The 26437-nt window shown below is 35.8% G+C and overlaps 2 protein-coding genes across 4 annotated transcripts in view; one reads left to right on the forward strand and one right to left on the reverse strand.

Annotated features, from left to right (window-relative positions):
- Positions 1 to 2616: 2616 nt before the first annotated feature.
- Positions 2617 to 23938, reverse strand: INTS12 (integrator complex subunit 12). 2 transcript variants are annotated; one of them, XM_023517051.1, is made up of 8 exons: positions 23900 to 23938; positions 15890 to 16054; positions 13979 to 14131; positions 12266 to 12453; positions 11076 to 11235; positions 7226 to 7372; positions 3018 to 3598; positions 2617 to 2816 (listed from the first exon to the last, which is right to left on the reverse strand). In XM_023517051.1, the coding sequence occupies exons 2-8, from the start codon at positions 16043 to 16045 to the stop codon at positions 2801 to 2803; spliced, it is 1401 nt and encodes a 466-aa protein (XP_023372819.1). In that variant the 5' UTR covers positions 16046 to 16054; positions 23900 to 23938; the 3' UTR covers positions 2617 to 2800. The 2 variants fall into 2 exon arrangements, with proteins under 2 accessions (XP_023372819.1, XP_023372820.1); XM_023517052.1 differs by lacking the exon at positions 2617 to 2816 and having other exon boundaries at positions 2917 to 3598.
- A 120-nt stretch (positions 23939 to 24058) lies between these two features.
- Positions 24059 to 26437, forward strand: part of GSTCD (glutathione S-transferase C-terminal domain containing) — a 130865-nt gene continuing 128486 nt past the window's right edge. Inside the window, exon 1 of one of the 2 annotated variants that reach the window (XM_012809283.2) lies at positions 24059 to 24273. In XM_012809283.2, coding sequence (XP_012664737.1) covers positions 24070 to 24273 — 204 coding nt within the window. In that variant the 5' untranslated portion in view covers positions 24059 to 24069. Of the gene's footprint in view, positions 24274 to 26079; positions 26137 to 26437 lie in introns of those variants that run through there. The other variant, XM_003796340.1, reaches the window with a different exon arrangement.

Raw genomic sequence — 26437 nt, forward strand, 5'->3', positions numbered from 1 at the left:
TTAGCAGGCCTGGGCTGGGTTTGATCCCATCAGCCCCGGTGCATGTGGCTGGTGCCCTCACCACTAAGCTACAGGCACCACGTCTCTTTCCATTTTTTTTTAAGTCACTAAAATATTAAAAAGTATAATATTCAAAACAGAAAACTCATACTGAACAAATTTCTCAACACTAACTAACACAGGATTCAAATGTACAATCTTAAAAGTTTACTTAGTGGCATACCTGCTTATCTGTGTACTTATTCACCGAGCCAGTAAGTGCTTGAGAGCTCTAGTGGGAATGCAATGTTGTACAAGACAAATAAGGTCACATTCATACCCTCATTCCCTCATACCACTTAAATTCTAATGAGGAAAATAAACTATATATAATAAATTAAATAAAATCATTCAAACTAGTGATATGAAACTTTCATCACTGCTCAGTTAAAATTCTTGTAGTTCACTTTATGATATGGCAAAATCAAGGTATAAGAACTACTTGAAACAAACTCTTAATACCAAATATACCTCTTTAAAAGAACAAACTGAGTTATGCACAAGGTCTGACAATTAAGTTTGTGAATTCATCATAGGAAATTCTATGTGGAATATTACTATGGTCACTTTCAAAGTACTCCTCTTAGAAAGTTAGGCACTGGTGCTGGCATAAGCACTTTTTCTAGGAAAAGTTTGCAAACCTAATCGTCAGACCTCAAATGCCAACAGCTCTGATGGTCATTCCAGAGAATTCCAAAATCGCTTTGAAGGGTGGACTACGTGCTGGCATTGGTACACATATTCCCAAGGGGAGTACTTGAAGGTGACCATAATGATACTCAGCAATGAGGTATGTGGCACTTTTTCTAGGATTAGTTTGCAAGCTTAAATTGACTGACCTTGTACCTTATTAAATGTATACATATTTACATATCTAAATATATAATGCACATATTACCTATACAAAGAGTCATACTCAATGAAAGATAAACTGTTAAAATCATCACTAAGGTACAATAGAAATTAATTACCTCTCAACTGTGTCTAGTATATATCTTTCATCGTAGGATAAATTTTTTTTCATTTTAAGTACCAATGTGCAAACTGCAGTAAGTACTACTGTTTTAATTTCTTGTAGGTAATGAGGTTACATTAACTGTTAAAGTTGCTGAGTTGAGCTTATGATGGATCATTTTGTTCAGTTTTGTCCAAATTGGCTCTGAACTATCAACAATTATGAATTGTTATTTGGTCTTTTGACCCTAAAGAGGACTTGGGGTTCATGCCAAATTGATGGTTTATCAACAGAAATCTTGTTTCTTAAAACAAAAACATCTGTAGGAAGATTTTAACATGTAAACAGATACCTACTCCACAAGTAAGTAATGTGATTATCTAAAACTTGGATTCTAATTAACCAGGAATAATTTGGTACTGTTATTTAACAGAGCAATTTAAAATAATCATCTTTCCTTAGAACAAGATTTATTTATTTATGTATTTATTTTTTGAGACAGATTCTCACTATGTCACCCTCAGTAGAGTGCCCTGGTGTTTATGGCTCAGAGCAACCTCAAACTCTTGAGCTTAAGTAATTCTCTCGCCTCAGCCTCCCAAGTAGCCGGGACTACAGGCGCCTGCCATAATGCCCAGCTATTTTTTTGTTGCAGTTGTCGTGTTTAGATGGCCTGGGTCAGATTCGAACCCACCAGCCTTGGTGTATGTGGCCGGCGCCATAACCACTGTGCTATGGGCGCAGAGCCAGAACAAGCTTAATTTAAAAAGCTTTATCTTCACAGAAATCATTTATCAATATATTTTATTAATGGAATAATGATGTTAGAAAAACCTAGGGATTAAAAAAGGGGGGTTGAAATTAGTTTATAGAGTGAAGATTTAGCAGCACACATCAAGGTTAATGGAACAGGCTGTTCAGGATTATAAATATGGGAATTTAATGGATTTCCAGTTTGGGTACAATGAAGTAATTAAGTAATTATGAATTTAAAAATGGTTGCTGTGTTTTTCTGTGAATAATAAACTATTCCTCTGCTAAAAAGTTTCCTATCTTCTGTCAGAATATATACGTAAAATGATGGTTGGCTACTCGTTAGGTAGCAAATAATGCAACAACTCAGATTCTTCATGGTACCTGACTTAATATACAATCTCAAGAATTAATCATGTAGGAGCTCTTTTATACAAAATTAATTAAAATTAGGTAAAATGCTATAAAATTATGGGACAGTAAAAACAAAACTGTCTTTTCTTTCACAGTATAGAAGGTGTCATAAGGTGTGAATAAGTCATAAATTTCTATCCACAAAGACTCTTGGAATGGGTATTTTTCTCAAGAATTCTCAGGAATGTGCATAACCAGGATGAGTCAGTATTTATTGAGTACATATTATGTGCATATATTACATTGGTAACATAGGGAAAAGTGGGCAACGTGAGATTAAATATTAAAGGGAGTGAAAGTTCACTATCTATTGGAAGAAATAAATCCATGAATCACTGATATGAGTGATAAAAATGGTAAATACAAATGAGATATGAGAAATCAATTAAAAATTAATTTTGAAAAAGATGAAATAATTGGACAGAGTAAGAGAATCACTTGAAATGAGGCTGGGACTAACACCTAATACCCAAAATACTAATAGGAAAGTAGAAAACTATATATTGGGTACCTTGTAAGTTACCTCGTTCAGCAGGATCAATTCTTGGGGCTTTGTTAGAAGATGAATTATTTCTTTTTCGTTATATTCTCACATGCTATCAATCTTCTGAAATTCTCATCAAGAACCAGTCATTCTAATCATTGTTTTGACACACTATGGAAATTATTAAAATAAAAATGTTAAAGACATTTAAAATAAAACTTTCCAAATTGCTATATAATATTTAACATTTTAAGGTAAGAAACATTAGAAATTTGATTATGAAGATTTTTATTAAATTATAGTATATTACAATTTATGCCCTAATAATAAGCTTTATGTTAATATGATATAAAAACTACTTGGCCACATTACTTCTTCAGTTTCTTTTGTGCAGCTTTCTTCTTGACCATCTGTAATCGCTTCATAGCATTGAGCTGTGACTCTTGTGAAGTTGGACCTTTAAGGGATGCTGAGGGAGAGCTGCTTGATTCTGAAGTGGTTTTGCTAGGAGTACTTCCACTAGGTCCAGATGTCCCGCTATTTCCATTCCCACTTAGTTGGCTGCTGCTACCTGGAACCAAACTACTTGGACTCGGAAGACCTACTTTGCTGACATTGTCGCAACTAACTGAGCGACTAAGACCAGTTTTGCCCAAGGTTAGAGGTGGAGGTGGTTTCAATGGCACAGTGGGTGCAGAGCTGTTATTGGACCCTATTTTGGAACCTATTCCTCCTTTGGATGATGTTGCTAGACCAGTTAAACCCACAGGCTTCTGGCTAGCTGATGAGGTAGCAGGTTTCCCAGTACTGTTTTGTGTTGTTGAATTCAATTTTGCTGTTGAGGGACCAGCAGAGGAAGTTTTGGCTGCAAAAGCTGCCCATCCAGTTAGGCCACTGGTTACTGAAGAGGAAACACCGGTACTAGAAGAATTTCCTGAAATAACTGTGGAAGTCTAAAAAAAAAAATTAAATATTACATTAGAGCCAAGTGTAATCAACATCTATATAATTTCCTTGTATATATAACAAGTTTAATTGTTAGACTTTCTATACCAAAGTAATGAGTTGAGAAATTTAAATCATACCACCAAATTAGGTTCTTATGAAGATGATCTCAAAAACCACACAGAATAATACTTATCCACAGCTTGTAGGTATTTTACTATTTCCAAAGAAGACAATTTGGATGTCATATTCTTTTCAAGAAATATATGGAATTTCTTTTTGGGAATTGTTTTTAGATTCAGCAATAAGCCATATCAGAAAATCAGATTTAGTGCATTGACTTTCTTATTTTTACTCACAAAGGTACTATCTAGCTCAGTAAAATATCTAATTCTTTAGAGTTCACTCCAAATGGCCAGTGGATCATTTAAAAAATAAAATCCACTCTTCATAAAATAAAATAAAATAAAATCCATTCTTAAAGCATAAAAATGCTTACACCCTGGAAATTTAGGAGAAGATATCTGATATAGAGAGATTCGCTCAATAATTATTTACTGAGTCAATGTGTGAGAGAAAGAAAACAGTTGTATATAAATAAAATCAAAACCCATTTTTTTAAAAAACTTCCCCCAAATTTGAATAACAGCAACAAGCACTGTAAAATATATGTAAATGTATAAAGTTAACTACTTGGAAATATACAACTTTTATGATATATTAAAAAGGTCTCATGATTTGTCTATGCTTTCAGTGGAACTATCACACAGGAGATTCTTGCTTCTATAAAAAAGAATGTTATCAATTGCCTCATTGACTGCACAGTGACTCACTCCCTAAAGTATTATTTAAATGTATAATACTTCAACTTCTCTCATTAACTTACTTGGCTAATTACATGCTCACAGTGATACCAATGCCATCATATAAAAATATATTACTCTTATGCACATAACACCTTTCTTCATTTTAACATTAAGCACAAATGTACTTTGTTCAAATTAATTTTGAATTAAGCTTTTTTTTTTTTTTTTGAGACAGAGTCTCACTTTGTCACTCTTGGTAGAGTGTGATAGTCGCTCACAGCAACCTCAAACTCTTGGGCTCAAGGGATCCTCTTGCCTCAGTTTTTCATTTTTAGTAGAGATGGGGTCTCATTCTTGCTCAGGCTGGTCTTGAACTCATGAGCTCAAGCAATCCACCCGCCTCAGCCTCCCAGAGTACCAGGATTACAGGCATGAGCCACGGTGCCCAGCCTGAACTTCTTATTAATACTTTGCCTACCTTCATGCCCTTAAAAAGATTCACAGAAGTATTACGTTCACACATAGGTAAAAGGTAAAATTTCACAAAATAACACCCTACTTTCAAAAAATGGTAGTTGTTACATCTAAAATATACCTAGTTATATATTTTTTTGTTGTGGTGGTATTTTTGTTTTTAATTTTGTGAGACAGAGGTCACTTTGTTGCTGGGGCATGAAAGGCAGTGACATGGTCATAGCAACCTCAAACTTCTGGGCTCAAGCGATCCTCCTGCCTTATCCTCCCAAGTAGGTGAGACTAAAGGCATGTACCACCACATCCAGCTAATTTTTCTATTTTTTTGTAGAAAAGGGTCTCACTATGTTGCTCAGGCTGGTCTTTAACTCCTGACCACAAGCAATCCTTCTTACTCCATCTCCCAAAGTGCTAGGATCACAGGCACATGCCCCTGCTCCTAGTCAAATTATATTTTAGAACTGGACTCTGAAACAGTTGATAAAACATTTTTAGTTCTTATAAGGTAGCCTTCAATATTGTCTGCATGTTAATGAGTTGAAAAGTAATCAAAATAGAGACCTCGCAGATCTTTATTTTATGAGAGGAGTAATTCAGATTTTTGTTCACACTCTGAAAATTAAAAGGATTCTTTTTTTAACATCATATAAAAACTATCTCCTGAGGTCACCAGGAAGAGAAAACTTCACATAAATCATAAATTCACAAAGAAATACACAACAGTCATGGGAGAAAAAGTCAAGAAAGGAAAAAGAGATGTAGTAAATTTTTAAATTTTCAGCTATAAACACCTAATTTTTTCCCTTTCTCTTTCTATTAAACATTAAACTGTGTGCTACCTGTCTAAATGATCCCTTTAACAAAATTCATGAATGAAAACCCACCTGGAATAATTAAAAAGGCCAAAACTTAGGAAGTATAAACAAGAAAGCAAGTTTGATATGTTTGGCATTTTATTTTAATGCCTTGCTGGTATTGATTTTCAACAGAACGACAGATGGTTTATGATATTTTTAGGACACATAGAAGTAAAAACAAAAACAATGGCCATAGTAATTTCTTAATATTTCAGTGTAGAAAATAATTTTCTAAGTACTTTCAATTATAAATATTTTCTTGCCCATTATCCTACTGGAAAAGCCATTTACTTTTTATATGTGAATGGAAACAATTTTTTTCATAACACAAATTTATTCACTTTTATCAAAAGATGGCAAAATCTCTTAACCAAAACAAACATGATGGCCAAAGCCTTAATTTATTTGCCATGAAATGATTTTGTGTTAGATTCCTAAAAATAAACTTTAGTAGTAACAGATTAACAAAAAAAAGACTACCAAAAAGTGATTAAGCATAGAATACAGCAACTCTAATTACTTTCAACAAATTAGTTATAGTTACTCCTATTCCAATTCACCAAGTTCCTATATGACAAGTCAATAATAGATATCCCTTGGGTATCATTTCTGCCTTGATAAATTAAAAAATGATCTACAAATGTAATTTTAATACCTTTCTCAAAGTGCTTTATATTCATTTTTTTTTCACCACACTAAGGTTCTTCAATTTGCTGTTTTTAGTCACTTAAACAAGGTCCTATCTTTAGAATTTTCTGAGTTTTCAGTATTTCAGAATTTGAGGCTAGTATTTTTTTGGCCCATTTTCAGTACTATGTTTATAATTACAATGTATAGCCCAGTAAATTTATACATATTTATTACATATAATTTACATATATAATATATACATACATATAATTTTTGCTATAAAATTAAATTTAAAAATTATTTAATTCCATGATATCAAAATCCAGGATATTAATAATAAGCCATGTGATTTCAAGGATGCAAATCTAGAACTGACAAAGGTAATATTCTTATTAGATAATATGGCCTCTTAATATAAAAGGTAGGACCATAAAAGTTCATGATATAGAAATAGAAAAAATACACCAAAGCAAGAACACTATTTCAATAGCCCGTAAGTAGGGATTAAAAAACCCAACGTGGCCAATCAGCTTATACAGTATGGGAAGCAAATTTGTTAATACTGAGGGCAGAAGTGCTTAGAATTTAAACCAAATTCCTAATTGGAGATAAGTATCTAACCACACAAGAATGGTAGAGCATGTCATTTCAGAGTGATTACAGACTGTGCCTATTTGCGATAAAAAGAAAAACAGCAGAGATAAAGACTAAATAATGATATAAATGTTCCTTTTCTACCTAATAGTAATGCAATCTTAATTTCTAAAGTTAGTACATAAAGTTTCTCATTTAATTTTTTTATCAAGAAACTATTGTTTAGTTGACTAAATTAAGATATAATCTTAGATAAAAATGAAATGTACTGTACCTTGACTTCTGTTCTTTTAAATGCTAGAAAAGTTGTCTCTTGTTTGAGTTTAGTTTCTGGTTTCTTAACTAATGGATCTTTGACAGCTGGAGCTACAGAAACAACTGTAGGGGCTGGTTTCTGTGGTGGTTTCTGAGTTTTTTGAGCCTGCAAAAATCAGTGGATTAAATTAGATACAAAATCTTAACTGAATAATCTATCAGCAGTCTCATCATTGAAATGAAATGGGCCTCAACATATTAACAAATATTATGACAGTAAACATGTAGACTCTTAGACAAACTATTTTTATCATCAACATCGCATGAATAGTTTGGACAAATTTCATTAATTTCTGAACAGTAAAGATAATATTAAGCTTTAGCAATTATGCCAAATAGGGTTGGTTAAATACTATTTTAACAAAACAAACCAAATCATTCTTTTAGAAAAAGAAAAATCACAAACAATATGTAAGTAGGTCATTTTACTCCTCATGAAACCCATTTATTTCTCATTATGGTTGTTCAAAGACTTAGTAGTTTTCTGCTTACAATATGAGTCCCTAGTGACTGAGGGTGAGTTAAAATATAGCTCAAATCATTTATATGGTTTTAAATTCAGAATGGGGAGGAAAAAACTATTGATAAATTATGAACTTTTTTTTTCACACTGCAGAACTGGGCATACTAAATCCTTAGAGCCATAAAAGCAAATTCCTATACTATACAAAAAGAATTTGTATCTAATATTCCTCTTCAGTTTTATTTCGACCAATAATTGATATTTTTCTCTTATAACTAAGAACTTTACTAAAGTTTTAGTTCTTAAGTGTTTTCCAGGTAGATACTCACAACTATACAGATAGTACAGTTCAATGTTTAAGAGCACAGCTTTTGGAGTCAAACAGAACTAGGATCAAACCCAGCTGAACTACTTTCCTAGTCATGTTACTTCAGGGAAAACATATGAATCTCTAAAAGCCTTGTTCTCTTCATCTGTAAAATGGTAATAATACCATCTATTTCAAAGGTGGGTTATGAGGATGAATTATGTAAGAGTTTAACATAATGCCTGGCACATGTTAAGTGCTAAAAATAATAGTGACCATTTATACATTATTATTTACGAAGGATAAACAAACTGAGTGTGGAAGAACCCATCCATACTGGACGGGAAAAGATGCTCCCAGACAACCATTCCATAATCTTTGATAATCCTCCTAAGTCCACACAAAACTATACCAGGGAATTTATTAATAATTTGTCCTCCCATTTCCAGAAGCCTGAATTTGGCCTATTTTACCCTTTTGGGGGCCTTTTAGTGTAACTTTTAAAAAAAATTCTTTTCTCTCTGAAGGAACTGCTTATGTAATCTTTGTGTGCTATTGTTTGCTGTACTATATAATTTTGGTCCTTAAATCTCAATTAACATTGCTTTTTACATTGTATATATTCCACATCAAAGATCACCTACAGAATTCTAGCACCACTTAGATTAGCAACATTCAGATTAAAAATATAAAGGATGTTGGAAGACTATCTGTGGTAAAAATCTCACAAGCAGGAAAGGAGGGCATTTTATCCTCTATTGCAAAACTGTTATGACACTGCTGCCCTCAATGTAAATCAGAAACACGTGGCTCCATAGCCATGGCTTCCAGTCTTAAACAGCACCCTTTTCCCACAGCTTCCATTCCAGAAGCCAGACTCTGAAGACCAGCCTAACCTGTCTGCTTCAGCACATGAAGCCAAGACAGGACCTCTGCCTAGGAGATCATCTTTGGATCTTCTGTCTCCCTATTTTAGCCAGCTATCTTAGAAACTGAGTAATACCCAGAGCCATTTGTCCTCTGCTGGTAATACTAGTTTAGGGACGTAGAATACAATCATTGACTCACTGTTGTTCAACACAGGCACTACAGTTTTTCATTGTGTAATTATTTCACACATTGCAGAGAGTATAAAATACTCTACTTAAGCACTAAGAGCCAGTGTGGCAGTAATTAAAAAACCCACATATTTCTAAATGCTACCAACTATGAATGTACTGCTACCTATGGAGAACCAGTGCAGTAAGTGATGTGAGTCTCTTACCTTGAGCTGGGGTAAAACCCATTATGGGGTTGAAAGAAAAGTATAGAACTGACTGACCTTGGACCCTGCAATATACTATCACACTTTCAACAGGTCTTCTTACAATAACATGTATGCAGAACATGCCCCACTTGGGTACCCGTAGGATATCTAGTTGACTAGCGAGTTGCAGAAGCTGACCCAGAAAGAGGGTTAGAGCTATCAACACAGATTTGGTGTAAACTGAGTCACAAAAAAAAATGGGGGAGAAAAAACACAGGGAGAACAGTGCTTGCTTTAGCTATTAAGACAGAGTGAAATAACAATTCAAAAAATGTTGAAGATATACTAAAGAAAGACAGATTACTGTTATAACTTGTTTCTTTTGACAATTATCAATTCTTACTGGCTTCTTATCTTTATTTTTATTTATTTTATTATTATTTTTTTGAGACAGAGCCTCAAGCTGTCCCCTGGGTAGAGTGCTGTGGCATCACAGCTCACAGCAACCTCCAATTCCTGGCTCAAGTGAGTCTCCTGCCTCAGCCTCCCAAGTAGCTGGGACCACAGGCACTTGCCACAACACCTGGCAGTTTTTTGGTTGCAACCGTCATTGTTGTTTGGCTGGCTGGGCTGGATTCGAACCCATCACCTTAGGTGTATGTGGCTGGCTCCTTAGACACCTGAGCCACAGGTACCGAGCCTGTGGTACCGAGCCTTCTTATCAATGCTCTGGAATGTACTATATTGCTCATCTGTAATAATTTTGGTCAAAATCCTAAAGAGTTTGTTTAAATAGTAATGTAAATAAAAATCAAATTGAGCAGAGAAAACTAAAACTTATCACAAAATTTTTTTGTTACAAATAAAATTGAAATTTGAGTACTTTTCATTTCCTATTTTTACTTTAACTGATTAAAAAGTAAAATGTATATCTTGTAGTTTTACTTTTAACTAAGTAATTCTGACCTTAAAAAGATATATTTCATCAGACAAATTTATTTTATGTAGAAATTCATTTACAACATGAGACCTTTTCTACTAAGAGTTCTTAAAGTCTAAAAAAGAGAAGAGGGATGGAAAGGGGAGGACTGAACAAGTCACTGAAGTAGATGGCAACTCCCTGCTTTCTTTAAAAGGAAAATTGTAGAATTCACTTATCATTTATTGCCTTTATAAATGAATAAAAGTTAGAAAAAGCTATCCAATAACAAATGAAAACATGATGCAGAATGATGTTACGGGCAGTAATATAAGTGAGGAGTAAATATTATAAGTAATATAAGTGAGGAGTAAAAAGAGGTAAGTACATTAGGGTGAGAAAATGGTCAGTTGAAGACAATGAGAAGACAAACTGAGAAGTGCAGATGGAAAGACAAGAGACACCCACAGTACTGCCTCTGCACACACAAGCTCACTCAAAAACTTTCTATATTTTCCTACCAGACTTAACGAACTGGGTTTGTCAAACTTGTATGAACTACCTTCCACAGTACTTCACAGTATTTTCACTGCTTTTAGAAATACACTGATGTAAGGAATAGTCATAATGTGTAGGTGACCAATTCTGTTTGTTTATCTATAGCTAAACAGAGAAAATGCATATAACATGGTAGGGTCGGTCTTTAGGCATAGACATACAAACCACATATGCATTACTACGTATACAAACATTTACATAACCAGCTTATATTATTTATTTCTTCAATACCTTAAATGTTCACTTGTTTTGAAAGCACATACTAACAAAAAAAGTGAGAGAGACTATTAAGATAAAAAAAAGTATGAATTCTTACCATTCTTTTCATTTGTCTGGTACATCGGGCACAATACCACACCAGACGAGGGTCATTCACTTCCTTGTCTGTCACCTGGGGTTTATGGCAATCTTGGTGGTAGAGATTATGGCATTCCTGACATTCGACTAATTGATTACCAGATGCCACAGTCATTTGCCTAAGAAAATATACCACTAAATATTACACTTTCCTGCACGTAACAACTTAAAGTCATTTCAGAATTTTTCGAGCAAAATTTGGTATATTGAAAAGGAAAAAAAGTTCCAAAAAACCAAACAGCAAAATAACATATTCATGGAGTTTGCACTTCATTCCTTTTAAAGCTTATGCTCAACTATTAATAAATACATGAGTTGCCTTAATTATGATTGGCTATTTTGTCATTGTCATTCCTCATTGTAATTTTTTTCTCTCTTTCAGAAGGTAGACTTTGACTAGTCCAACAGCATTATACATTGACATTTTCTCTGCATTTCTATTAAATTCCTTATATTATCAGAGTAAGTCTCTTAATGGAGGGTTGCAGATACTAGATCTCCATTATTTATTATTTATTGTAGAATATAAAGGTTGAAATAAACATATATATGAAAACAATGAACCTCTAACAAACGATTCTATTTAGAAAGCACATTAATTCATTCTCTATTATGTTCATAAAAGCTTATAGTTATTTACTCAGTCCCAGTGCAACAGAATTGAACATTTCCATGACTAAAACACCTACAGAAAGCATTCCTTTCATTTTTATTATCATAGGAAAAGATTTAATAGTATTTTGGGAAATTATACACAATTTTATCTTTATAAAAGCCATCAACAACTCAGAAAAAGAAGACAACACAGACTTCTTAAAAAGATGGAAATAATTGAACCTACTGAATACTCTTCCTTACTGAAGAACAATATACAATAATCATTTTCCCTCTAGAACCCAAGAATGCAGAAAATGTTAGAACAGCATAACAGATTAAAGAAGTCATAGTCAAAAAGATAAAATATTTGCCAATTTTCAAGATGCTAAATTGGTACATGGTCAGTTCCTAAGGTATAATCTACTTATCTCCTCCTCACTCCCAAATAATAAAAACAAAATGGAAACTACCCAATGATTATTCTGATTTGGGAGAGGGAGTTGTGTGCTCTTTACAAAGAAACAAAAGAATCTGTGGCAAGGTACAACTTACCTACAAACAACACAGGCCAATCCCATCTCCATGGCAAAATCATCAGCACTGGTCTCTTCAAAACTAGAAAGGTCAGCCATAGCTAAATCCTTGCTAGTTTGAACGGTAATGGGAGAGGATCGTGTCTCTGGTTTCTCCAATCTAGGTTTCTTTGGAATATCAATGCCTTCAGGAATGTCTGATTTCATCTATAAAAACACATCAGAAAATAATAATGAAAGTAACACGGTAGAATAAACTTTCAACCACTGAGAGATGAAGAAGAAAAATAGTATGTGATGATATTTTCACATTGTTAGAGACAGATGTAATACACACATTTAAGGTAGAATTATAACTAACTTATAATCAGTATGTTAAAGGAAATCAGCAAGCTAGAAATAAACCAGAACAGTTTAACATATATTGGTATTACTCTCTGTACTCTTCTATCTAGTAAAGAGTTCTGGAAGTTCAATGGATTTAACTGGAAACTGCATTTCCCCTCCCCCCATAAGATGTTCTGTATTGAGAAATCATGGCACTAATCAGGCTATTTATTTTAAATAATTTTAACTATAAACTACTAATATTTAAAATATTTTGAAAGAAAGTAAACAATGAGGTATCTCTTAGTCATCCAGACTTCACATTGCCATATTTGCGTCAAAGTCAATTCTAGCTCCTTTTTGTAGAATATAAATACGAACAGTATTGCTGCTAGATTGGCAAAAATTAGAAAGTTTGATAAGACATGGAGAACTTGGAATTCTTATATTTTGTTGATGAGAACATAAATATAATATATCCACTTTTGGCAACTTGGCAATGCCTAATAATGTTGAAGATGTTATATCCTATTATATCAACTTATAAATATGTGTCTTAGAGAAACCACTAACATGTTTGCAAAGAGATATATAAAGTAGGTCAATGATGCCTCATATGATAGAGAAAAAAGAAAAGTGACCTAATTGCTCATCAGCAGGGAAACAGATAAACTGATTTACTCATAAAATGAATATTATGTGGTACCTAAAAGAATTATCTAGATCTATATGCATAAATATAAATTAGAAAAGCACAGTGTTGAGTGGAGAAAAAGTGACTAAAGAATACATATACACAGTATATGATTTATGTAAATTTAAAAGTAAAGAAAATAATATAATATAGTTTATGAATAGTCACTGTTTAATGAAAGTATAAAAACATATATTCTACATCCCGCCTTGAGGGCAAGAGTATTTTTTATTAATTGCTAAAATCTTAATCACTGCTTGTAGAAATCATCCATAATACACAACCCGAGAATTACCTGAGGCCCTGTTAAGGTGTATGCATTGTATAACAAAGTTCATGTCCATTTACAATTTTGCCTCTTCCAATTTTTTCTTTCCAACAACTATCCATCTAAACTTGGAGGTATGGATTAAAGTTTATACTCAAAATTACTATACCTGCTAGGGTTCACATATTTATTGATAAAGACTTCAATGAATAGTTAAAACAAATTAACCACGTAATTTTAATCAAAAAATTTCCAAATTTTGCTCATTCAAAAAGCCAACATCTCTACCAAGCAAAATTTATCTACTGAGCGATTACTATGTACCTATACCCATTATTGTAAAAGACGTAGGCATAAAACATTGCTTTTTTTCTGCCTGAGGAACAAATGATTTACTCTTTTTTGCTTTTAACTAGGTTTAAAAAAAAAAAAAACAGACTTACTTTATCAGCAGGTCTCTTTTCAGCTTCCTTCTTTACCTTTTCAGTTGTGAGGACCTTGCCGTTATTATTGCCAGAAGGAAGACTGGATGATGTTTTGGGCTCTTGTTTAATGGAAATAGTTTTTGTGCTTGAAATTTTAGGTGGCTCCACATCCTAAAAAGTGAAATAAAAAGATAGCCAGTAATTAAATATTCAAGACTAATACATCATAAAAAACAGATCAGAAACCTAAATAAGTTTTAGTTAAAAATTAAGATACAATGTTATAACCAATGTAACATCCTTTTCTTAAATAACTTTACTAAGAAATAACTGATATACAAATTGCCCCTAATGAAATATAAAATTTGTAAGTTTTGACATTTGCATACACTTCTGACACAATCACTATAATCAGCATAATGAACACCATTCATCGTCCCCTCAAATTTCCTCATGGTTGTTTATAACCACTCTCTTCCAGGTATATACCCCAGAGAAACTATGTATCCCCGATCTTTCTGTAACTACAGATTAGTTTGCAATTCTTAGAAAGGTATATAAGTGGAATTATATTGTACATTTTTTTGGTGTAGCTTCTTTTAATCAGCATATTTATTTTGAGATTCATCCATCTGTATCGTTGTGTGTATCAATAGTTTATTCCTTCTTATTGGAGAATAATATTCCATTGAATATACATACCACAATTTGTTTACCTATGGATAGACATTTGGGATGTCTGCCGTTTCGGGATATTACAAATAAAGATGTTGCAAACATTCACGTGTAAGTCTTTGTATGGGAAAGAACCTGGGATATAACTGTCTCTTGAGCTTCAGATTCTGATTAGACTTGAACTGGTCATATAGTTCTATCTTCCCCTTCTCAGTTTGGTATCTAGGTCCACACCCCCCAGTGACTTGTAGCTTCAGGAATAGGGCTTTAGAAGAGCTTGAAAAAATGTCTTTAAGGTACAACAGAACATAATGAAAGCTGTCATTCACTGAGAGCCTAGTACACAGCGTCCATGAAATTAGTGTGCAATTTAAAATAGAGTGCAATTTAGAATTTTACAAACTTTACGGACACCCTGTATATACCAGATAGATACCACATTAAGGAAGAGACATACTTTGCCTCTTTTAATTGTCACAAGTATGCAAAGTAACTCATACTATCCCCATTTTACCAATAAACAAAGACTCATAAAATGAAGTTGCCATTTACCTGTTACTTTATGTAAAATAAGGAAAGTAAACAATATCAAATCCAAAAGACTGTTATCTTAATTAAAATTATATACATAAACCACGCAGAAAAGTGCCTAGGACACAGCAAACATGCAAGATATGTTACCTATTATTACCACACAACTATTAGAAGTCAGCGGGGATTTAAAATAGCTTTGTCTGGTTCCAAAATGTATATTCTTTTCATATAAAGCTCCTACTGGCTGCATTGCTATTGGAACTACATAGTTCTCAGAGTTTAACCGCACCTCACACCTCCTTTCCTCTTAGATCAACCTACCCACGACAATTTACTTTGTTGAAAATACCTTTCTTTTCACTTCATTATATTTCTGTCCTTAAAACATCAGAGAATAATTATAAGTTTGTGGTTACATCCAGCAGCTTTAAAAAATAATTCTCATCATAAAAAACTGGAAAGTAAAGGAATTCGTAAACAAGCTGGATTCTACACATATAAAGTAGTAGAGAATAATACTCTGCACACTCAGCTAGTTTTTCTATAAGGCGAACAGTTCTCTGAAAACTTGAGGGAAGAAAAGAATGTTAAAGAATATAATTTCTTTTTGCCACAAGGAAATATTATTTTTGTGGAGATCATTTTGAAATGGTTTAAATGCTCTAACTATTCCTATAGGCCTTACAAAATTCTCTCCAAGCTTTTTATTCATGTAGGTACCTTCTGAGATGGCCGGTAACTTGAATCAATGCCCCGAGCCAAAGATTCATCAAGCAGTGCTTTCAGCTTTTCAGCAGAATCTTTACTCTTTGAATGTAAGAAACCCAGTGCTTTCAAAAAAATGGGATCAAGTTCCAGGTTCACAGAGGCAGCCATTGCAAACACCTGAAGGAAAAAAAGAGGGGGAGTAATTTAGAGAAAAAGTACAATTATTTATGTCAACAAAGTTTTACCTATTTCGCTCTTTTGTTTATAATAGATAATACTGTGCACATGATACAAAATTTAAAATGTCCAGAAGGTTATTACCGATAAAAGCAAAGTTCCTTCTTACTCCTGACTGGCTTTACCTGATTCTTTCCTGCTGAAATAACCAGCATTACTATTTTCTGTACATCCACAGCCATGGCAAAATTTTAAAACCAGATAACCTTCTCCCTGCTACAGAGCCCCTTCCTACCTCTCTCTTCAAAGATACACTTATAGTTTCAGTACACAGAACTTGATGTGTTTAGGTCAAGTTAACTATCAAAATTTCTCTCAAACTTTATTTCCATGACAAAACCAAAGATGTACTGTGTATGTGTTTGTATGTGCAGGAGGTATCACAGGAAGGCAATGGTTGACGGGAGCCTTTGTCTTTGTCCCCAAACTTGGAACATACTGATATCCTCATTAGGTCATCTTTAGATTGCATTAACCTATTTTTTAAACAATAAGGTCTCTGAGTACCATATCTACTTAAAATCTGGCAGCAATTGCACAGTCATCTCTTATTTTCAGAGGTCTGTAACACCACCAAAAACTTGCTGTAGGTTGACTCTCTCATATGAAAGCGGTCTGAAAGGGGACTTTGTTTGTTTCCTTCCACTTACTTCCGTCCTCAGCCCTTTCCAGGTCACAGGAGAAACACACACATATGCCTGGTCATTTTTTTTTTTTTTTAGTTCCCAAGAAGCTACTAGTTATCTACCTGATAACACCAAAATTGTCAAATTCTGTGCTCTACTAAAATATCATCTCAATCACCCAAGAAAAGGAGTCTAAAGGCCAATATTAGAATGAAAAAGTAACCGCATTTCAAATCGTATTAGTAAGAGCTTAAGAAAACTGAGAAGCACCCTGTTACTTCTTAATATTACGTTATTACCTACATCACCTCTACGTAACAAGAGGTACAAAAAGGTATTTTAAAATTTACTCACAGGGCTGATTACCACATACGTTTGAGAAAAAAATGGCTCCTCGATAAAATTTCCATGATTAAAAGGGTAAACCCACCACTCTTCTAGAATGAACAAGGAGAAAACAGCCTAACCTTTCTATTCATCTGTTTTTACATAGCTAAATGGAATAGCAGTTTACTTATCCTATTTTATTGAGTAATGACAAAAGGGTTGATACTTAGAAGAAGCCTCGTGATATATTATAAAAACCATTACTTGAAATTTCTATGCTGAAAAATGAAAGCCAAGTTTTGTCGTTATATATTTTTATAATCACAGATAAAAGGTTTACGTTACAGATCAGGTGTCAATCAGCACAAGACTACAGAAGTCATGAACACCAACATTCCAATTGGAACCTTGAAACCAGTTCTTCCACACGTGCCACAACTAGCCCCAGTGGTCCCCACAGTGGAATACAAGAAAAAAAATATTAAAATTGCTATATATTTTTGTTTAAAAAAGCTATTTATATACAGAGGAATAATAATCCATGTATACAACTGACGACTAATCACATATGTATGAAAAATGCTCAGTTCTTTTGCTCAAGGAATAAATAAAAGTTTGGAGGCCACTGCTCTAGACTATCTAGCAACTTCTAGTTTCCCCTTTCCCTCTTATATACATCATGGCTGCTCTAAGATACCAAAAAACCTCCCCTTGGCAAATCCCTCCGGCACTCTCATTCAGCTCATCACTTCTCACTCTCCACATTAACCTCATTGCCATCTACCAATCGTCTTCCAGCTCCTGTTCGTTGCACCTCTCCCTGTTCCACTTTTTCCTGAAGTACTTCTTCCTTACTCCTCTCACAAAAGACATCACCTCCTTTATAATCTTCTCCAAAATTGTGCTCCTTCGACTTGTTTCCTCCCAAAGAGCAAAGAGAGGTCTAAAGGGGTCTTTATATTGCTGCTTTTAGAAAAATATTGCAAGACCACGTTGTATCAACATCTTCTCTAGACATCCATATCTCACTTTCACTGTTATAACATATAGAGCAAGCTGACCTTCTTTTTCTCCCTGTACCATCATCTTTAACAATTTTAGCATTTATGCTGATGATCTTCCCCAACTTTCTATACTCAGTTCATTTAGATCTTCAACCTCAAGGAGCGTCATCTTTAGTCAGCAAAAGCTGAAACTTGCCACAACTGTTCTTTTTGACTACAATCTTCCATTACTCTATTTGTTCCACCGTCTTGAGTCATGAAACTCTTCAAGGTACCAAGTCAATCTTTCTTTTCAGTTTATTTATTCATCTCTCTACTTCCATGAGAGTTGTTCTTTAAATTTATAGAGGCCTCCAATTTTTGTCCCTTCTGCTTTCTCTTTATTGGGACCTTCTTGCCCTGACTTCTATTACTCAACAGAAAATAATAGTTGAGCCTAAAATAAAATGCTCACAGTTATGTTTTATCCTTTATACTTTAGTTTTCTATCTTACTTCTACTCTCCTTTTTCCATTGTTTTTTTTTTCTAATTCCTATTGACGTCTCCTTTCTTACTGGCAAATACACACATAGTACATGAAATTTACTTTCTCCTGAAGTCAAGGAGAAGTCACTGAAGCAACTACAGTGTAACTTTGTCAATCTATTTCCTTTACTATTTCTAAAATTATTTCCCTAAGGTTACACCAAATTATGTTACTTCCATACAATTCCTTTCCTGTTATATTCCCAAATCTATGACCAAAACACACTATAAAAGAACCACATCATTTTTTAACATAGATCAGAGTTCTAAAAAGTCCTCTGTGTGTGTATGTGTATGGGAAAGAAAAAAAAATATACCGTGAAAGAAAGAAATTAATGCATTTAATGAAGGTTGAATTTAAAAACCCAGGTATTGCTTTTAAGAAATAAGAATGTGAGAAAATTAATATTTACTGCTCTAAAACTGTCAGTGACCTAGGGAAATGGTAGTAGTGGTGTTGATTGACACGTGTGAATTCTTAGGTCATGCTAGGCATTGTCCGTGGCAAAGCATACACATAACAAATTCCCACTACTAAACAATCCTCTTATTGTCCTTGACTTATTGCAGCATGCCACTATACTTCCTATTGAGCTTTCATTCCATGGTCCCATCTTTCAATGATTCTTCCAGTACTCTATGCACCCTTGCCTCCAAGGTCTACAGTTTCACCTACTTTGTACATATCCACCCTGCGAGCCATCTTCTCCCTGCCTGCACCCAAACTCTAAGTGCAGCTGAGAGGAAGACATATGCCAGGAGTCCTCAAACTACGGCCCGCGGGCCACATGTGGCTGGCCTAGGACATTTATCTGGCCCACTGGGTGTTATTGCTGCCACTGCCTATCCTGCTTAGGACTTAGCGACTCATCCCGGGGCCCACAGTCCGGCCCTCCAATGGTCTGAGGGACAGTGAACTGGTCCCCTGATTAAAAAGTTTGAGGACCCCTGACATACGCACTTTGTATTCTCGAGACACCAATCTCATTTTGCGACTTGACACAATTCAGCAATCCTGTCATATTTCTCTGGTCAACTCATTTCCCTACTTTCTGCAAAAAGCCAGTAATACTTTCTCCATTTTCTTTAAAATTGCTTCACTATTTCAGTGGATGGTCTCACTTATTTCACAAAGAAAAAAAGCTGTCAGAGAGGAATTAGCTTCCTACCATCATCTCTACAAACTTACTCGCACCCATTCTTCCTCTTTCCCACCTGATAATAAAGGAGAAGGGGGCTCTCTCTGCCCTGTCACTGTATTTGGATCCCATCGTTTCCTGGACTCTCTGGAACCTAACCTCTGGATTACTTACCATGCCATTATCATCATCATCTTTTTTGTCTTCCCCTAGCCTTTTTCTTTCTTTTAGCATGGCATATTTTTGTTGACATTTAAGTATATTCAAACCTCTTCTATCCTATCTTCTCCCTTTTATAGCAAAACTTCCTCACAAAATTATCTATTTTATGCACTTTTTTCTTCAATCCTTCTATTTACATTGCAATTCCTGAAATTTGGTTTCATTCATGAAAATGCTCTCAACCAAAATATTTCACAGCCTTAGGTAAATCTAATAAATACTATTTCCTCTACTTCTTTCTCATCCTTTTTGTAGATTCCTTCTATTCCAATTGAAAATGAGACCCTCAAGGCTGGGTTCTGGGTCTCTTATTTACTTGTCCTACACCTTCTTCCAAAAGTGTGTCCTCTGACCCAACAGCATAGGCATCATGTGGGAACCTGATAGAAATCTAACTCTTGACCTCCATTCCTAGACCTACTGATGAAAAAAACTCTGTGAGGCCCAGGCCCAGAAATCTATGCTAAAATTTCCAGGCAATTCTGATCTACTGTAAAGCTTGGGAATTACTGATTTAGAGAATTGTATCTATCATCTTTTGTTAGTGATTGCAAATTTATCTCTCAACCCATACCCCTCTTCTAAAGTCCAACTGCAGCTTGACTTGGATATCTCACTGATGCCTCCTACTGAACATGTCCCTAACAGCTACTCATATACTCCACTCTTTCCCACAACCAGTTCTTCTTCTGGTATTCTCTTTTTCAAATAGTATTTACCTCATCGCTCCAGCCAGAACCGGGGAATCAGCTTTAACTCCTCCTGCTTCCTTACCTCAGTCTCAATTCAATCACCAAACTTCTTAAATTTATCTCAGTCCATCCACCTTTTTCAACCCTTGCTATCACCACCGTAGACAGACCTACCATCATCTATTATCTGGGCCACTGTAACATCCTAAGAGTGACAACCACTCTTATAACCCTCCAAATCTTTCTCTATCACTCAGTTTAAATCTTTTTATCACTTCTCACATTCCAAGGGCTAATACGCTGCATGATCTGGTAAAACATAGTTGTGAGAGCTCTTGGTACATAGTACATGCTCACTAAATGTTACCTGGTATCTCAGGCTATTCTCACTGTTACAGCCATGACATATTTCAAGTCCTCCAATATACTCTTTCTTACCTCAGCACTTTAGTAGAAAGTACCCATCTTAGGCATCCTTCAAAATCTGTTTTTTTCCTGCACATTCCCTTATCAAAATTAGAAGTTTTACTGTTACATGGTCTGAAAACATCCTGTTCTTATTCATAATATTCATCTCACTGTTATGTAAATAATACCTTTCTTTCTCATCAGAATGTAAGTTTCATGAGGGTAGGTGCTGGATTGATTTTACCTACTGCTACAACCCCTTGTGCCCAATAGAGTTCCCGGCAAACAGCAGATAATGCTAAATGCTGGCAAAGTAAATACATGTTATCCACTTCCTCTTTCCTAGAACTTTCTCCTCTGCTGAGTCTGTTACACTCAACCTTACTGATTTTCTTCTTCTGTCTATGACAACTCTTCCTCTTGCTGCTTTTTCTATCACCCAAGTATGTGTCCTAGGCTATTTTCTTAGTTCTGTACCAATTTCTTCCTTGAGAATCCCATATCATGTTTTCAACTATTATCTTTAGGCAGATGATTTCACATATTTTATTCCTACTTCAATATCTCTTAAGCTTGAATTCAACACTCCCAATTGTTTAATGGACATGACTACCTGGTTCCCCTAGTGCTATCTCAAATTCAGTTTAACTAAAATAAAGATTATGAATACCTCTCCCAAAAGTTCTCTGTCCTACTCTTTCTTTCATTAAACGACACACTCTCTATTAATCAGGTCTGAAGCCTAACTTCTTCCCTACTGAGTCCTTCACCATTCCTTACCTCCAAACACTCAGCAGGCCTTTTCCTGTGGATTCTGAGTATAGCATATTTTTCACATCTGTCCTGTTTTTCACTTCCACTACTACTATTCAAATTCAGGCTGTGTTTAGCTTACCTAAACTATAGCAATAATTTATTTATTCTCCTAGACTTCAGCGTTGTTGCCACATTAACTTTTCTAAGACACAATTTTTCTCTTTCTCATTTTCTAAAATTTTCTTGCTGAAAAATTAAGGCTTCTTAGCACCTTCAAGATAAAGTCCAAATTTCTCAGCTTACCAGTGAAGAAAATTCATTAACTGACACAAAAGTATTATTTGCCATCCTCAGATCTTCCTTACAACAAACCATTTACTTGCCACTCTTACTTTTTGTCTCTGGGAAACTTTTTATCCATTTTTATATTCCCAAGTCTTATCATGACCCAGTTCCAATACTACCTTTTTTTTTTTTTTTTTAAATAGAATCTCACTTTGTTACCTTAGGTAGAGTGCCATAGCCTCATAGCTCACAGCAACCTCAAACTTTTAGGCTCAAGCAATCCTCTTCCCTCAGCCTCCCAAGTAGCTGGTACTACTGGCACCCCCCAAAACTCCTGGCTAGGTTTTAGAGATGGGGTCTCACTCTTGCTCAGGCTGGAAATACTATTTCTTTTCAGGATTCTAATGACAGCCACTGTGCCCTTTTCCAGCCCAAATCCTATGAATAATCTCTCTCTCCAAGTATATTTCAGAGTGCTTTCTCATGGGACTGAAACTTTCTACCTTGAACATATTCTTTTTTTGGCACCAGTGTTATGTTCCCTATAAAACTCTTAAGTACTACATTAGAGTCTGTATTTAGCTTTTTGATCATCTCTCTGCTACTTTGTAAAGTATCACAAAATAATAGCTATAAAATTATTGGATTAAGAGACCAAATATATGAGTACTGTCTTTCCTACACAATTCTATTTCCAAGCTCCTTTCAGCAAAAACCATGAAAGAAACCAAAGTGCTACTCCCCACCTCCCAAAAGATAACAATCACACACATAAAAACAGCAAAAGCAAACTCAAACAAAAATCACTTCTTTCATGACTCAAGACTTGTACAATGATCCTATCTGCAAAACTCTCCTCTTTTCACTTGGCCTAAATTCATTAACCCCACTACAATGTAAACTCCATCTGGGGAAGGATTGATTTTGTTAACTGTTATTTCCCTAGTGTTTGGAATTCATCGGTGCTCAAAAACATTTACTGAATGAATGAACTAGGTTTTTGCATAAATGTCACTTTTAGGGCTTCTATGATCTCTCCAACTAAAAGTGGATAGTCATATACAAATATTTGCTTTCCCCTAGATCCGTTTTTCACCCTACTTGCCAATCTCAAAAGAAGCCCAAAGTTGATCATTTATACGAGCATGAGTGGAGGAAACAATCTATTCACACACGGTGCAATATTAGGGTTACCATTTTCTAACAACTTCAGAAAACTTTGTCGTTCACGTCTCTGCACGGTCTTGCAACCCCTTTCAACAAGCATTCTTCTGGAGATGCTGTCCTATTCATTCCTCTACCCAGTTCCTGGTTCTGGATTACACAGACAACTTAGCAAGGCAGGAGAAAAGACCCCGAATCCAAACCAATCGAGTGGTGGAGCTGAAAGCGACAGCATTTAAAAAAGGAATGTCAATTCTTTGATCAAAGCAAGACACACCGAAGGCCTAGCATGAGATAAGGTCCTTGAATAGGAAGCCAGAAGACGACAGAAGGAATGAGGGAGCTGTATAGAGAAGTCGCCAAAACCCTCCGACGAAGGGCTGAAACACCGTGCCCAGTCCTAGGACTGTCCTCGGTCCGCGTGCCCCAGTCCACACTTCGGAGGAAGCATAGTCCTCACTGAAAGGAAAGAGCGGTCCGGGTGAGGATCGCAGCCACCGCACATTATAAGGTTTCTCTCAAAGAGCGAGGAAACTAAATCCCCACAGAGCTACTCTCGCACCTCGCCCTTGCCCCTCGCGGGGGTCTCGAGCCACTCTGAGGCGGCTGGGAGTGGGATCGCTCGTCACAACTCACCGCTCCGCCCCGCCACTCCGTCCGTTCCCGGTGGCCCCTTCCGAACCGGTCCCCGCCCTACCAGCTCCGAACGAGGAAAAGAAGGGTTCCTGGCTGCAGGGCCGAGGGGAGACGTTTGGCCGTGCCACAGCAGGAAGTGACGCAATACCTAGCTTCCGGTCCGCCGGATTATGAATGACCGCCGGCGCGCGTATTTTTCGGATGTACTACCTGTTATTTTTCCTTCCTGGATTCTGTGGAAGCCTCTAGTCTGCGGGCGGCAGCTTCCAGAAGCAGCCTTGAAATTCCTGCTCCAGCTGGGCGAGAAGACGCCGGCAGCCGCTTCGCCAACACTCTCACTCACCCTCCCTGCCTGGCCGCGCCTCTGCGACCAGGTAAAGAGGGGGCTGGAGCCGCCAACTTCTCAGCCTCCCAGACTGTGACGGCTCCTTGCATCCAGGTCGACAGGGCTGAGGATGTGGGAAAGGCGAGGGCGTGGAATTATTGATCTCCAGCCCTGGGGCCACTTCAGCCTTCCTTTTGATCACAGCGCCTGAAGGTGCCGGTTGAGGGCTCTGGCTCCCTTCTTAGTTGTACGCGTTTCCCAGTTTTCCCCTGAGTCAGTCTTTTATGTCTTTCTATGGAGTTAGAGGAGTGGAGCAGCTTCCAATTGCTGGGTTGGGGGTGGTTTGCTGATCAGTGTAATTTCAAGAGCCCTTGGATTACACTAACTTTTTTTCTCTTGTGTGGCACTTAATTTTTCTTTCCAGACCTTTCTGCTTAGAGAAACCAGTTGTATGTCAATAGTACTTTACAGTTACTCCAAAGGATTTACTTCATTTGGGCTATTTGCTTATGTTACATTATCAAAGCATTGCTTCTCTTTGGCTTTTAACGTCTATGGAAAGTTGTTGTGAGGTTCTTGAAAGTTGCTTTGGCTTCAAAAACATTGATGGTACACAAGCTTTCCATCCCAACTCTCTCTCTGGTTTTGGTGCTAAGTGACTTGTTATTTTGCCTTTATTCTTAATGCCAGGATCCAATTCTTTGTTACAAATTCTTGAATTTCAAGAAAATACTAGCATTTAATAATATATCTTGTTCGAAATTGATTAAGTAGCATACTTAATGTTTTTCCTAAGCCTATCTACAGAAAGTGTTTACAGGAGAAAATGCAAAATCTAGCCAGAACTAGTGATGTAACAAATTTAAACATGCAAACATGGTCATTTAAATACTATAAAAATAGGCTTGGCTCCTGTAGCACAGTGGTTACGGCGCCAGCCACATACACCGAAGCTAGAAGGTTCGAACTGGCCTGGGCCAGCTAAACAACAATGACAACTGCAACAAAAAAATAGCCGGTCGTTGTGGCGGGCGCCTGTAGTCCCAGCTACTTGGGAGGCAGAGGCAAGAGAATTGCTTAAGCCCAAGAGTTGGAGGTTGCTGTGAGCTGTGACGCCACACAGTACACTACCGAGGGTGACAGTTTGAGACTCTGTCTCAAAAAATAAATAAACTATGAAAATAAACTGTTATAACACAACTGAGTGATTTGCTGTCATGTTTAATACATCAGACATTACTCTATGTGGTTTTTTAAAACTACCTGGTGGGGAACATACACTACTGAGAGAGATTTGCCTTAAGCATACTCGTTACTTGAAAGTATGTTTGGGTTATAACTGAAGGAATCATTTTGTGAAGCCTAACTTCAAAAAATAAGTCTGAAAAAGTCCAAGAGATTTGAGAATCATTTTTTTCTGTAGTACTGGACTCATCAAGTTTTAGTTTTGTTTTGTTTTTAAGCCTGTTTTAGAATACTTGGCAGCTTTTGTATCATGAGCTATGGTTGGAAAAAATTGAGTAACCAATTGGCCTTTTTAATAGCAACAATTTAGAAAGCCTTTGAAACAAATTCTGAAACCAGCAAACTGCATCTGTAGTATATGCAGATCTCTAGTATATGTTGTTTTTACCCTCCAGTAGTGAATGTAGCCTACTGAATTCTGTTATGTTTGGTTCTTTGGAAGTGGGGATTCAAACCATTTAGATCATAACAAGCAGAGGTATTGTTTGCTATGAGACATCAGTAATTTTATTGCAGGGTTGCTGATGTTTCTAATTTGTTAGCCTTTCATGCTGTGCATCCCTGTTAATTATGAGGTCAGGTTTAGCTGCAAGCATTATGACTCCATGGCAACCAATGATCACCTGATTCTCCAGAGAAAAGATTACACACTTTCTTTATAGCTAAGGTTAAGGTAAGCTTTTTAAAAAACTTTTTTCTTCTACTTCTTGCCCAGATAAGAAAACAGCTAAATTAGTTATAGGCTTTTGACCTCTAGGACTTAACTGTATCCCATAAAACGTCATGTAATGAGCTCTGAAAAAGCTCAGTCTTTTTCCCCTTTAACCTCTATTATTTAAGGTAACTAGCTAAAATTTATACAGCACCAGCCTCTCAATTAATTTCGTAGGGGTAAGCTTTTTTGTTTGTTTGTTTTTTAAATCTATATTATTTTAATAAAATGGTAGAAGTGTAACTAAATAGTGTTG

Source organism: Otolemur garnettii, unplaced genomic scaffold (genome assembly GCF_000181295.1).
Source record: "Otolemur garnettii isolate 467f Iridium unplaced genomic scaffold, OtoGar3 scaffold00103, whole genome shotgun sequence".
Classification (NCBI taxonomy): Eukaryota; Metazoa; Chordata; class Mammalia; order Primates; family Galagidae; genus Otolemur; species Otolemur garnettii.

What these genes read in the sequence shown, in the direction of transcription:
- INTS12 (XM_023517051.1), bottom strand. Translation starts at nt 16,045, where the DNA reads ATGGCTGCCTCTGTGAACCTGGAACTTGATCCCATTTTTTTGAAAGCA. An exon ending in GTTACCGGCCATCTCAGAAG is followed by an intron (nt 14,132 to 15,889) that starts GTACCTACATGA and finishes TTCACTTTTTAG; the next exon opens with GATGTGGAGCCACCTAAAAT. An exon ending in TTAAAAGAACAGAAGTCAAG is followed by an intron (nt 3,599 to 7,225) that starts GTACAGTACATT and finishes TTTTTTTTTTAG; the next exon opens with ACTTCCACAGTTATTTCAGG.